General features: G+C 37.4%; 1 protein-coding gene across 7 annotated transcripts in view; it reads right to left on the reverse strand.

The window, feature by feature from the left end:
• LOC126482575 (ATP-binding cassette sub-family C member 5-like) overlaps nucleotides 1-15,014 on the reverse strand; it is a 512,906-nt gene that overhangs the window by 446,831 nt on the left and 51,061 nt on the right. For all 7 annotated transcript variants that reach the window (XM_050106550.1, XM_050106549.1, XM_050106547.1 and 4 more), the window contains exons 2-3: nucleotides 7,040-7,160; nucleotides 5,157-5,291 (exon numbers count right to left, since the gene is read on the reverse strand). In XM_050106550.1, the coding sequence (XP_049962507.1) occupies nucleotides 5,157-5,278 (122 nt within the window). In that variant the 5' untranslated portion in view covers nucleotides 5,279-5,291; nucleotides 7,040-7,160. The remainder of the gene's footprint in view (nucleotides 1-5,156; nucleotides 5,292-7,039; nucleotides 7,161-15,014) is intronic.

Raw genomic sequence — 15,014 nt, forward strand, 5'->3', positions numbered from 1 at the left:
ACCTTTCTTTAAAACAGGTAGGATGCACATCTGAGAGGGGGGGGGGGGGGGGGCTGTGTGTGTGTGTGTGTGTGTGTGTGTGTGTGTGTGTGTGTGTGTGTGTGCGTGTGCAATGTGAGAGTGACTTTTCTCTTGTTCCATGCCGTTCTTTCTGATTTGAATCACTTGGTAACACTGCAGTGGTGAAAAGAAGGATGGATGCTGTAGTACGTAAATGGCTGCCCCAGTGCATTGATTAGTCATTTTTTATTTGTAACTGAAGATGGAGAAGGAACTTTACAGTGAAAAAGTATTGCATATAAGGATAATTCACCAGCTGTGGAAAACTGAAAAATACAATGTTTGTTTGCATGGCCATCTTCTGCAGCAGCTGTTTAAATCAGCTATTAATAGTTTCCCTTCTTGAGCTTACTGAAATTTAATTAAAGAGAATTTTACACCAGACACATTTTGCTTTAATTTATAAAGCATCTTCTGTGGTTATTTTGCAAACTTGATAAATATTTTTGTACGTTTTTGACTGTCTTAGATTAAAAACATCATTTTGTTTATAAAGTTGGAGTGCAAATTACTTATGGTGTTTCTGCTTCTTCTCTCCTTGCTAACACTATTTAATGTCAAAAGACTTCATTTCACTTATGCACTTGGCAGTTTTTGCCATTGTGCAGTGTTTCTTGTGCTGTATTTAGGTTACTTACACTTCACTTTTGTAAATCGAACTGAAGTTATGTGTGTTTCTCACTCTGCACATTATTACAGTGTTTATGTCTGTTCATATGTTTTCGTGCAGGTTGTGAGCATTACCAACCAGTGAATTTACATATTTCTTTTCTTTTAAACTGTGTACTGTGTATGTGTGTTTGTGTGTGAGAGAGAAAGAGACAGAGAAAGAGAAAGAGAAGGAGAAAGAGAGATTAGAAGATGGGGGTGGGCACAGGATGAATGTGTGCAGTGTGTGGGTGTGTGTGTAAGTTAGTGTAAATTAGTGAAAATGTCTTGTTAGCTTGGCAGAGATGTGAGAGGAATTTGGGATGTGGGTGAGGGGGCAAGGGGTGAAAGGTGTTTTTAACTGTTAGATCACTTAATACAACATTAAAGATATACACATAATCACAGGCTCCATTTACCACCACCTCCTCCTCCCAGCTTCTGTCCTATAATCAGCCCCCCCCCCCCCACACACACACACAAATAAAAAATAAAAACTCAACACCCCCCCTCCCCCGCCAATCTCCTCTCACATCTCTGCTAAACATACAAGACACTTTCACTAATTTACATTAACTCTCACACACACAAATTTTAAAAAAAGATGTAGTTTCATAGATTGGCAACATTCACAACCTGCGTGAAAACAAATGAATAGACATAAATACTGTCCAGAGTGAGTAACACACACATACCTTCAGTTCAATTTACAAAGGGGAAGCACAAATAACCCAAATGCAGCACAAGAAACAGTGCACAATGGCAAAAACTGCCAGGTGCATAGGTGAAAATAAGTCTTTTGATGTTAACCACTGCTAGCAAGGAGGGAAGAAGCAGTGGTTTGGACAAGATGTAAACTAACACCGTAAGTAACTTGCACTCCAACTTAAACACCGTTTTTGATCTAAAACAATCAAAAATGTACAAAATATGTAACCAATTTGCAGAATAAACATCGAAGATGCTTTACAAATAAAAGCAAAATGCGTATGGTGTAAATTCTCTTTAATTAAATTGTAGTAAGCTCAAGATGAAAAACCAATAATGACTGATTGAAAAATATTGTTTCACTGTACTCACACAGATCTGGAAGATGCACCAGCAAGCAGCCGACCTCCTCTAATGGAGGAACCAAAGACCATCATAAAAGTGCTGTCTGATATGTGCATCATCACTCACACAATTGTCAGAAGTGTTGGTTTTAGTGCATGAGGTACTGTACACAACAAAAGTGTCTGTCAATGGGCCCCAAGATCGTTAGTGTTCTTTGAAAGGGAGCTTCACATTGTATCTACAATAGAAATGTTGAAAATGTGCAAGGGCAAAAAAGATGAGGTTTTCAGCCATCTGATTACAGTGGAGGAATGTTGGGTTGTTCGCTATGGTCCAGAAATGAAAGAAACCAACAAACAATGAAAACTACACAGTTCCCCTCCTTAAAGGAAGACACAACCATCTTTGGGCAAGGTTATGCTTTCTCTCTTTCTGCATTGTCAAGGAGTCACCTTCAAACACTATATAAAAAAATAGACAGACCATTGCAAAACATAACCAAAATCTTCTGACCACTCTGCTGCCCAGGGTCAAACATGTACCAAGTCAGTGAGATGCTTAGACTCTTGTGTTAGTGTGTTAACTGTAAACTCAACATTCATCTCTTGCAATGACCCCTTACATGAATGTTTCTTCGTCATTAACTTGCCCTTGCCCCCCCCCCCCCCCCCCCCCCCACTAAACCATGGTCCCTGCCAAGGTGCGGTGGCTTGCTTGCCTCAACAATACAGATAGTTGCATTGTCAGTGCAACCACAATGGCGGTGTATCCACTGAGAGGTCAGACAAACCCATGGTCCCTGATGAGGGGCAGCTGCTTTTTCTGTTCTTGCAAGGGCAACAGTCGGGAAGTTTCACTGGTCCAGCCTTGCAACACTGAAAGTCACAGAGAAAGATCAAGCTTTGAATACAGTAATCAGATTCAAATGGATGTAGGCTGTGGTAGTTACGCATACATGAAGAGGCTTCTACAGGATAGACAAGCATGGAGAGCTCCATCGGACCAATTTTCAGACTGAAGACCACAACAGCAGCTTTTTCCAGCAATTCCTATCACAGCCCACTTGATGTTCCTATTGGTCTTTAGACATCAAATGAGAAACAAACTTAGCTGAAAACTGAAACATGTTCAGGTTTTGAGTCACAATCTAAAGCTATAAACTAATACACAACAGTTGCATGAGATCAGTCTTCTGTACGTGAGCACCACCAGCTGAGGTCTAGAGTCTTCTTGGTCAAGCATAATATTTAACTTACTGATGACTAGTTTAGAACCACTTATAATACAGAGTTCAGCCACAGGTATCTTCTCTGAAAGCTTGCATCAAAAGTTAAAATGTTTTCATAAATGTTTACCCCACTTCCAGGCAAAACTTCTTGCTGTATCATTGCTTCCATTAATCAGACATTAGAAAAATCTCCACAAATACATTATCTCCCTTCACTCAAACAATACTAGTTCATAATACAAACGAAACATCAACAATGTCATTACTCAAGAGGTGGTGGCAGAGTCATTATCATCAACAACACATTTCTAGGACCTGCATTGTCGTGTAAAAAGAACATAAAGTGCATATGTATTTTGAATAGGTGATGTACACTAATGCTATATATAATTAATGTTATATCAGGCGTCTCTCTTAAGTCATCAGGTGCGTTTTCTTTGGTGTTTCAGGTGATATTTGCAATTTCACTTTTTTAATGTGTAGCTGGTGTTGGTCCATACAAATATTGCTCACCACACCTTTCATATGATACACAATGCTGACAAAAAATGTTGGTTTGTTTCCCATTACACACAAAATTATTTTTAAAGTGGTCAATATTTGTTTTATTGACATGTATTAACAGGGACAGTAAAACACAAAGACTAACCAGTACTCCAGCAGCAAAATCACCACTCTGGCCCATGCTGTCTGCTACCATCACGCAGTAGTGCTCCTTTGTCACTGTCGGAGTACTGGTTATTCAATATAACAACGAAAATAATCATTTTTCGACAAGATAATGTAGCACTAAAATATTGTGCATGAGTTAATAAGAGTGAAAAGCTAAGTAATCTCTCTCTTGCATCTTACCCTATCTTCCAACTTTAAGCTATAAGGTTTTCAAATCTCATCTTGTGCAGTCCCCAACAATCAGTCTTTCCTTCTCATCCCTTTTGGTAAGTCTCCCCTGACCCAGGGTTCTGAGTGTCTTTTCTGGACTCCACCCCTTTTTCCTAAACATCTCCAGTCTTTTACCTTCACCCCTATTCCTTCCTCTTCAGCCCTTTGAGCAAAAGAAGGAGCCACTGTCTCCAAAAATTTGCATACATGAAATCTTTCTTTTATATGTGTATTCTCCTGCTGCCACTTGGTAAGCAGATTTTTTTATCCATCTAATTACATTATATCATTAGTCATTATGTTTTACTGCCCTGCTAATAGATACTGATGAAACAAGTACCACACTATACTAAAGTGGGACTGCTGTATCTAATGGGCGTGTAAAATTTGTCTTTAAAAATAATTTTGTTTTTGACATGAAACAAACTGATGGTTTCCACTGACACTGGGTGTTGCATGAAAGACAGATGAGTGGTGTGTGTTTGGGCTGACTCCAGCTATGCACTGCAAACATGAAATTGCACATATCTGCCGAAAACCGGAGATGTGTTTGACAGCTCATGGGAGAGACACCCTGTATTGATCAGGATGTTACTTCCAAGATGAGAGTTAAACAAACTGCTAAAAGAAAGAAAGTCATATTCCACAGATCCCAATGAGAGTAATCTCTGGGGCGAGGAAAGGAATCAAATATGAATATTTAATTTAATTAAGGTGCACAACCATAAAATAACATTACATTACTGTAGTACAATGACAATTACATCTACGGTTTTTGTGAAGATACTCTTCAGTGGAGTGTAGGAGTTGTCCAAAAGGAGGTTCTTTAAGTCAACCCAAAACTCTACTACGCTATCTACCTAAAATTTAATTTGTTCTAGTAGACTGTTGAATATATCTGTACCCACGTATTTAGCTTGTTTCTGTATCATTGTTATATGTTTGAAGTCTTTGTAGAAGTTAATTTTGGTCTTAGTGCCTTTCCCTATCTTTTATGAAAAGACAAATATTGGTAATGACAACGGACATTAACAAATATAATTGCAAAGTAGTTGTCAAACTACCCAGTTCTTTGGAGAGGTCTTAGCAGGATGTTCTAAAATTAACACCAGCTACAACTCTTATAATACACTTCTGTATTCTGAAAATAATATGCCTCATCTTATCTTGAATTTTGTCACAAAATGACTCAATACCTAATTAGTGCATTAATTAAAGATTAATAGTTATCTATTATGTAAGTGATGACACTAAACAGACAAATTACAGTAAAACTAAGACTTACAATTCTTCCTCATTTCCATCACTTCTTTCATCTTGACTAGCAGAGAGATGATTTGGCTGAATTTCAGGAACACGAGAAACTTCATTCAAGGGGATCTTTCTAAAATCCCCACTATTTGCCATTTATTCTCTTTTACTGTAACAACAAAAATTCTTAACAACAAAAATTCTTGAATTATAAATGTTTAATCACCCAACCACTCACCCACCCACCCACACACACACACACACACACACACACACACACACACACACAAAATTTACAATAGTACAAGTTTCAAATTCCCCAGTTATTTTTCAGCTGTTAGGAGAAATGGATTCCTGTCCTCGCATGAATGGATAATGGATGGTGTAACATTTTCAATGGTCTAAAAACAGAAATTCTCACTTAAACAGAAATTAGAGAGAGAGAACACACACACACACACAGAGTCACACTCTGTAGAGAATAAACGGTGAGGCATGGTTGTACTATGAAGAGGAAGCAGACTGAATGGAGAGGCTAGAACGAGAGCTGAAAGAAATAATGTAAGCATGTACCTAAGCTAAGGAAAAAGATATTTTATTAAGTATGAAAGTAATACGACAGAAGAGAACATAAAGAAGAATGCTAGTCTGAAGTGTTAGGTGTAAACATAGAATATAAGATTACAAATAATTAGAAATGTGTAGGATTGGAAAGATGAGGTACATGAGTCAGGTCCTCCGATGAGATGGTTCACCCTGTTGTGAGGACAATGGTTTCCCCTCATCCTCCCAATACGTGGCTCCTGGTAATCTTGAGGTCTGAATGACCTGCCCCTACTTTCTACCCCTCTTTCGTCCCTGAGGAAGGAATTAACTGTTCTAAAGGATAGGATAGTTTTTGTACTTTCAAATATGTCTATAAGCAGTCCTTCAATTTTGTCAACTGAAGGTAGGTACTGGTCAGCCATTTTGTGTCCTTGTAATTTTATAGCTTTCTCAAATGTGCTAGAACTGGAGTGTTAGCACCTACAACGTTTTTACTACAGTGCTAGTATGGTTAAAAAAAGAAGATAATTGTGATAAAACATGGAAACTCAGCCAAGAAACACAGTACAAACATAGTTTTCACTACTGCTGATAACTAAACATAATGCATGTTAACAGCTTCTGTGATGGCACTGCTCCTTCATCTGTTAAAGAATACCATCAGCATTTTTGACTAGTCAAATTCCAAATAATTACTTTTCCCCAAGTTTTTAATAGATTTGATGAAATTGGTTGGCTATCCTGTGCACAAATTTTGCATGAAAAAAGGTTCAACAAACAGTGCAGGAATAGCAACACAGTACTAACACTCAATTCTGTTAAGTACCCAGTGAAGATTTTTGGCACATCTACGTACTGTGTGAACATGAGTCTGATGAACATTTCATCCATCAGGATTATGTTTTGATGACTGTGACTGCTAATCTGAATGAAAATATAATAATATCTGCATCAGTCACAAGCTTTTATTTTATCTGTGGCACACTTCAACAGTTACACAATTGTCATCAGGTAAAAGGCCTCTTTTTACATAACATTTCTTACAGAAATGTACTTGTGGTTTCTTGGAGCATTCAACGTGGCCAGGATGTTATGCTGCATCTCGCACTGATAACAACAAGCCTAGTTAGTTTGCAAATAACATGCAATGAACAAATTATGCAGGTATAAAAATTATTTACCGTGCAAAAGCTGAAAAAAAGGTCTTTCACATGACATGGATAATCACATCTTTCTTGCCATACATTAACAGACACAATCATTACACACTTCATTGTAATACATCTTTTAAGTCCATACTTAATCAAAAATGGTATGTAACCCATGCAAGAACCTTCTAGAAAAATACAGGCACTGAACAAGCCAACTTACTCAGAAAAAGAGTCAAATATTGACTGGTACTGCACTTTTACATTCCCCAGCTAATTCTTCTTAGGTACATGTGATGAGCTTCAGCTTAATGTATATTGCTTTTCAAGGTCCCCAGAGAATTCTGAAAAACAAAAAACAAATCATGACTCAGCAGTGAAATCTCTAAATAATAAAAAAACTGTGGATTATCTTCTCAATTATGACCACACAAACACAATATCCATCACAGCATCCCATCATTCTGTGAACCCTACATCCTATACATAAACTACAATTCATTCCAAATATTTTTTTATTTAAATGTCCACTTTATTCTATTTGATGTGAATTATCAAAATATTGTTTCTCTGAAATAAGCACCATCAACTCTATGGAACACAAATACAATTTATAAGCAAGAAACATCAGTGAAAAGATCCTATGCCAATACAATAAGGTGAAGAACAAAACACTGAAGCATATCTTCAGGATGCAAAGAAATTCATTAGATAATTGTGGAAACATCAAGCCAATATTAAAGCACAGCAGTACTAGTTCAAACCTTGTACATGTCTCAGGTGTAATGATGAACTTCTTTTGTTAAAATAGTATCATGATTAATTATTTCAAATTCATTAAAATTATAACCCATGCCTGCTGCTATGCAGCTTGTACAATTAGTTAATAAAGAATTCTCAATTGTATCCACCAAGTTTATCTTAGAATTAGGGATGTCTGACAGCTCAGCCCTTCTTTACCTCATTGCCAAATTTAGATAACACTGTAAAAGCGAAATGAGTCAGGAACTTGCCAACAAAATGTGGATACATTTGTCTCAAGACTAAATGAAACTTCCTCATCGTTCAGCAGGCAGTACTCAGTAAACATAAACTACAGTGGTTTTGTATCAAAACTCATGACTGTTTTCAATGAATGTTTCCCCTTCATGACAGCTTGTGACTGGGGGAGGGTGGCGGGGAGGGGGGGGGGACTTGTGGATAACTGAAGGCATCAGGATCTCTAGTATTAGAAAGAGGAAATTGCACATGAAAGCAAAGAACAAACATGATTTAGAGTTTTTCAGCTAAATGGCAAACAGTTAATAGTTTGTCAGCTAAATGGCTAACAGTTAATATGTATCAGATGGCATAAATAAATCAAAAGCTGTATGGCAGAATGTCAAGATTGAAATAGATGCTCAGGAACAAAAAGTTTTAACCCTAAATTAGAAACAGATGGGGAAATGATTACAAACTCCAGACATACATGTGAAGAATTCAGCAATGTGTTTTATAAATTCTAACATAATTGATGGTCTCCCTCCTCCACACATAAGTCCCAATATAATGTGATACAGATTAAGAGGATTCAAATTTACTCATGTATCCTGCTATGAAGTGACTAACATTGTAAAATCCCTAAAAAATCTCAAATCTGCAGGCTGGGATGAAATTCTGACAAAAATGATAAAGGCAGCATGTGATAATATTGCCCCCAACTTGTAAGGTTACAAGGGATGCTGTAATAGTATAACTAATTTCCTGAATGTGGTAATGTTTACTGTGGAAGAACAGTTGGGGTGTAGCAAGCACAAGTCAATATATTTATGGAGTCACCTTCTTGATAAAGAGAGGAGGCAGCATATAACAGTTTCACATTGAATTACTTAGTTACATAACTGCCTATGTCTCATTGCATAACTTGGTACATACATTAATAATGTAAGGTGTGCTTGTCTTGCTAATCATTGGATTTGCTGGGTATCTGATCACTGAAATAGGAGTACTCCATAAACATAAGAGCTCTTCAAAATAGTTCAAAACTCAAATTTAAAGCATAGTAGCAGGGATAATATTTTGGACATTAAAGAACATGTTTTATACAAAAATTAAGTTGTAAAGATGTTTGAGAACCTCTGCATAATAAGTTATTGTCTTTTATTGTGAAGGTACTGTTCAGTTTTCGATCTATGTAGAGCAAAATGAGTATTTTGTATACCACACCATTTAGGCAAAGACGTGATTAAACAAAAGAAGAGGGGTGAAACTGCTAAAAAGGGGAGTGCCCTTAAATATGTAAATAATCTGATGATTGTCTACAAAATAATATAAGGTATTTAGTTTTATGTATTTTAATATTGTAACATTGTAAATGCATGTTGGCCATGTTTAGAAATAATATATTTGACTAATGTAGTGTCACGTGACCGGACACAGGACAGAGGATAGGGGACAAAGGTCGGGGTCTTTGGATCGTGGTCCGTCGGTGGCGTAAGGTCGGTGCAGCTAAGAGCTGCCGACATTTGTGAACGATCATGATTTAGACAAATACTTGAATTCATTCACTGCTGTACTTAGATGGCTATTTACTCAATATAGGGTGTGAATGCAACTGTGCACAACCGAACCCCTTTTGCAGACGAGTCATGATAAAAGGTTGTGTACAAGCCCGAGTGAAGTTGCAAACTCTGTGACATAATAAATCAATTGTTTGATGAAGGCTGCTTTCTAGACAGGTTGAAGTATGCAGAAGTTTGATCTATCCACAAGAAGGGCAGACAAGAGGAGATAGGAAATTTTCACCCAGTATCAATACTACCAATTATTTCTAAAATATTTGAGCAAATAGTGTGTAAACAACTAGAAAAATACAACAAAAAACATAACATTATTCCTAATAATCAGTATGGGTTTAGGAAGGGCCAAAGTGCCATGCGTGCTATTAATGAACTAATCACTAAAACAAGCAAATGCCTTGATAACAAGGAGAGTGTACCCAGTATTTTTTGTGAGCTCAGTAAGATATTTGATATGGTAAACCACAAGCAGCTGCTCCTCAAATTAGCTTCTTATGGCTTCCATGAAAAATCTTTCAGTTGGTTCACATCTTATCTCAAAAATAGGAAACAGAGGGTAGTTGCCAGATGTAGAAGTATGAAACTAGAATTTGGTTGCAATAATTACACATCTGTTGTTTGAAACTGATAAACAGTACTTTATTCAAAATAATCATCATTGCTATTTACACAGTTCTCCCACCTCTCTAGCAGGCTATCAATGCTGCGGGGGCAATAAAAAAAAATCTTTTTTTGAAGTGACCCAGCCACCAAGCCATTTTTGTACATTTCCATGCGAATTGAAGTGTTGTTTAGCGAAAGCGCGTCCCAGTGATGCAAACAGATGATAATCAGCGAGAACCAAGTCTGAAGAGTAAGCCACATGCCCTGGTATTTCCCAACTGAATGTCTCAATCGTTTCCCTGACCCATTTTGCTGTCTGTGATGGGGTGTTATCATGGAGCAATATGAGTATGGCCTTTCTCCATATTCCAGTTGTTTTTCACGTAATGCTCCATTTAAATCAATCATTTGCTGTTGGTAGTGATCAGTAATGGTTTCGCCAGGTTTTAGCAGATCATAATAGATGACACCCTTCTGATCCCACCAAACATAGAGCACTGCCTTCTTTCCAAAGTGATTTGGTCTTGCAGCGGATGTCAATGGTTTGCCTGGATACACCCATGATTTAAGATGTGTAGGATTCTCAAAATATATCCATTTTTCACCATCTGTCACTATTTGATGGAGAAACGACTTTCTATTGTATCTGGCGAGCAGCATTTCACAAGTGGTCTTTCACTTTGCTTGCTGTCTTTCATTCAGTTCATACGGCACCCATTTTCCCACTTTCTGCACCTTAGCTTTCAATCGGACAGAAATGGCTTTCAAACAAGAATCACACCTTCTCCTGTCATTGTGTGGCTGACTCCACATACAAATCAACCATACTTTAACCAGGTTCAATGTGTAAGATGTCAGATGGAGTCAGCTAGAAACACGTCATTGTGTGGAATCTAATGCAGCAAATATGAAAGCAGAACATATTGTTATTTAAATACTTCACGAGAAATCTAGTTTCTTTGCCTTCCTTTTGCATGTGTAGATTACACAGCTTTTTAACAAGGCTATAAACAAAGTTTACATATCTCAGTCTTGTACCTGTCCAAAAGGTTACTTGTTACTATCATTGTAAGCATTGATCTTGGCTATAAATGTAGGGATGTATTCCCGACACCATAGTTTTGCAAAACATCCACATCAACATGGGTCCAAGGGTGTTATGAATGGAATTCCCTGCAGTGATCCCCAATTATGCAACACATCTCAGATGTGAATTTTTACTTGCGTTCTTCTTTACAAATATTCTTTTCATAATTTTTAGTTTGATTGTCTTTCATTCTGTTTTGTGTATAGTAGAGTAACTTACTGACCAGATTTCAAGAATTGGTTGTCATCAAGAAACCCAGTAACACAAGGTGCTTCAAAAAGAATGACTTAATTTTAAATGGTAGTAATTACAAAACATGGGATATATCGACAAGGAAATATGTGTCATTTGAAAGAGTGTGGCCCATAATTTCGCCATTAGATGTTAGTCGATGCATCTTCTGTTTGCAGTCAGTCAGAAGTAAGATGGTTTCTGCTCAACAGGAGACATTTTGTGTGCTGCAGTTTGCAAAGAGTGAGTTAGTGATTTTGGTCCAGCATGTTTTTCATCCAAATTTTAGCATTCATCGCCTACACCCAAAAATATTTGTCATTGTTGTCACCAATTTGAGGAGACACCATGCTTATGCAAAGGTACGAGTCCAGATCGATCTCACACTTCTGATGACATGGTGGAGATAATTCGGCAAACATTTGAGTGGAGTTCACGAAAGTCTACTCATCACTCAAGCACAGAACTGGTAACGCTTCATACGACTGTCTGACGGCTGTTAAGGCATAGTTTGTCCTGTAAGTCATAAGACTACAATTAGTGCAAGCTCCTCGGGTTGGTAATAAAAGGAAACAGGTTGACTACAGCATAGTTCTGCTAGAGGACATGGAAGACAATACATTTGTACCACAGTTGATTGTCAGCAACGAACCAACATTTCATATTAGTTGCAAAATAAACTGACACACTGTGTACATATGGGGACTCGGGAATCCTCATGACATTATTAATCATGAAAGAGACTCACCTAAAGCGAACGTTTTTGTGCTATTTCTCACGAAAAAAAAGAGTGCAGTCCTTTCTTTTTTTAGGAAAACACAGTGACTAAAATGAGCTACCTTCAAATGCTGCAGAATTAGCTTTTTCCAAAACTTCAGGAGAACTCCGATGACTTCATTTTCCAACAGGATGGAGCTACACCACACTGGCACAACAACGTACATCAGTCTCTCAATGACACTCTGCCTCAATGCTGGATAGTGTACATGGGACTCCAAGACACTGTCCAGCATTCCTGGCCTCCAAAATCATCAGACATGACTCCATGTAATTTTTTCTTGTGGGGATATGTGAAGGAAAGTGTGTTCACCTCCCCTTTACCTCATGACAAAGAAGAAGTGAAGAAAAACTAACAGCCGCCGTAACTTCTGTAAAAGCAGATACGCTGCATCAAGTTTATGGTGAATTCAGCTGTCGTCTAAGTGTTGCTCGTACTGATGCTGCTGGGCACATAGAGCATTTGTGATAGCATACCCAAAACTTTAAGATTTTGTGAGTATTTCACATTCATCCTACGTTTGTACTATGCTTTTATCAACAAATATGGAGTTTTGAAATCAGATCGTTCTTTTTGAAACACCCTGTGTTTTGCATCTTTTTACATAATGCTCACTCAGGGATAGTCTAAATAAGATCAGATTAATTTGACCTATTCTTTGTATGAATCTGACTAGACTGTTTTATGTCCTGTTTTTTTCCAGGTCTGTAGCAGGAACACTAGCTCCACACTGTTTCCATGACGTCCTCCATGGCATACGAAAGAGTGGGAGAATTTAGTTTGATAATATCTCAATTTTTTTAGAACATTCACAAAGTCAGTTCTCATAAATCTGAAAGGTTTTTATCTCTGATATCTAAAAATTAAACATCACTGAAGCTAGATCTTCTACAACTACTCCTCCATATGTGTGCTTGCTCCTTTTGGTGCTCAAGTTCTGCAGCTGAATCTCGCATAAACCTGAAGTGACTTTTCCTCCAGGTGTGCTTATTTCATTCTAAGCCCCACTTTTGTCCTTATATACCGCAACAGAATTAATATAAAGCACCTCCGTTTCCTGTAAGAAAATTTTTCCAGCCTTTTTGCCAGTTTCACCATTCCCGAACTCATTTCTCAACTGAGGTTGCATTACTTACAACAGCAATATTCAAATATGGGGTTGAATATCACTAAATTCTAATCATTATATTCTAATATAATGTTTTCCTTTGTGTCAAACCTCATCATTCATGCTTATGTATTATGCAGAACCCGTCAATATACGTTCTTTGGTCTAATACTGCACACACTGTAAGAATTATTGGTCTATTAACAGTAAGATTATAACATGCTTCGTGGAGTCCAGCCTAATGGCCAGAAATCTATAACTCATAGCATGTATGGTTAAGGTCATTCACTTAAGTGCAAAATTTAAGGATGATAGTAACTTTCGCACAATGTGTCATTGTCAAGAAACGTAAGTCTATGAAACTTGGACCATATATAAAAAAATGGCTGTAGTATAGTAAAGAAGATAACAGAAAGAAAAACACAATGAAATGAACAGAAACTTAGTCACAGACAATATTACACCGAAGTCATCACAATTTATAATGATCACCCGGACATTACAATAGGCGAGACACGAGTGTGTGATCACCATGGGCAGCAATGCATGACCTGCAAGTTCTTCTGTGCTGGCCACGAGGGTGGCAAGGAGTTCTTGTGGTAGAGCATACCATTTCTCTTCCAACGTGTGTGGCAACTTGTGAATGTTTGTTGGTGCACGTGAATGTGCTGCAATACGTCTCCCAAATGTAGCCCTCACGTGCTCAATGGGATTTAGTTGGGAGAACATGCAAGTCAATCTATTTGCTGACCATCTTTGCATTCCTAGAGCTTTTCCACCCCTTATCATCATATGGGAAGATGTGGGAGCACATAAGGTACCCAGGAACACTGTCACAACATGATGAGACATAATGCTGTATGGGCATAATGATCTCCAAATCTTTGAACATGGTACAATCACCACGTAATGTTATTGTGACACTGTACTCCTTCCCCTGGAGTATGTGTACAGGAGTGCATTCAAGCCAGACTTTTTTTATGGATGACAATGTTTTATTTATTTCTGTTCTGATGATCTATGTTGTGACAGTATCATAGGATATGGAACGTGTCAGAAATCTATGGTAGCACATAAAAACAAAACAAAATGATTACATATTACAGTAAAGAGTAACTTAGGTTCTACTACAGAAAATCAATTTTGAGAGTTAAATAAATATTACAAAATAATAAGTGTTACAGAAAATAAATACTGCAAAATATGTGTTTACAATAAACAATAGTCAGGATTAAAAATGTAGATTTGGACACAGATTTGCATTTAACAATACAAGAAATGCTAAACACTGTAGTTCAGGAACTCTTCTATCGTATAAAATGATCCTTGTAATAGGACTGTCTTAAAGTTTTTTTAAACAAGAGCTCATCTTCTACCAAACACTTAATTCCTGAAGGGTGGGCATTAAAAATCTTACAGCCAGTCAAATGGACTCCTTTCTGTACCATACCTGCCTGTTCATAGTGGATATCATGTTTTCTTCTCATCTCATGACTATGATACTCACTATTTTGTTTAAAAATGAATTCTTCTTTCCTTATGAAGCACATCAAAGAGAATATATATTGTGCAGTGGATGTAAGGATTCCAAGTTTCTTAAAAAGATTCCTGCATGTGGCTCTAGGATGGACTCCACACATGATCCTTATGGCTCTTTTTTGTGCACACAGTACTTTTTTGGCCAGTGACTGATTACCCCAAAATATAATTCCCTATGCCATAATGGACTGAAAATAACCATAATAGGCTGACTTCATGGTTTCCATACTTCTATGAGAAGAAACAATGCATAAGTTGCTGAACTCGATGTTTTGCATTGATCCAGGATGTAAT

The sequence above is a fragment of the Schistocerca serialis genome, chromosome 1 (genome assembly GCF_023864345.2).
Source record: "Schistocerca serialis cubense isolate TAMUIC-IGC-003099 chromosome 1, iqSchSeri2.2, whole genome shotgun sequence".
Classification (NCBI taxonomy): Eukaryota; Metazoa; Arthropoda; class Insecta; order Orthoptera; family Acrididae; genus Schistocerca; species Schistocerca serialis.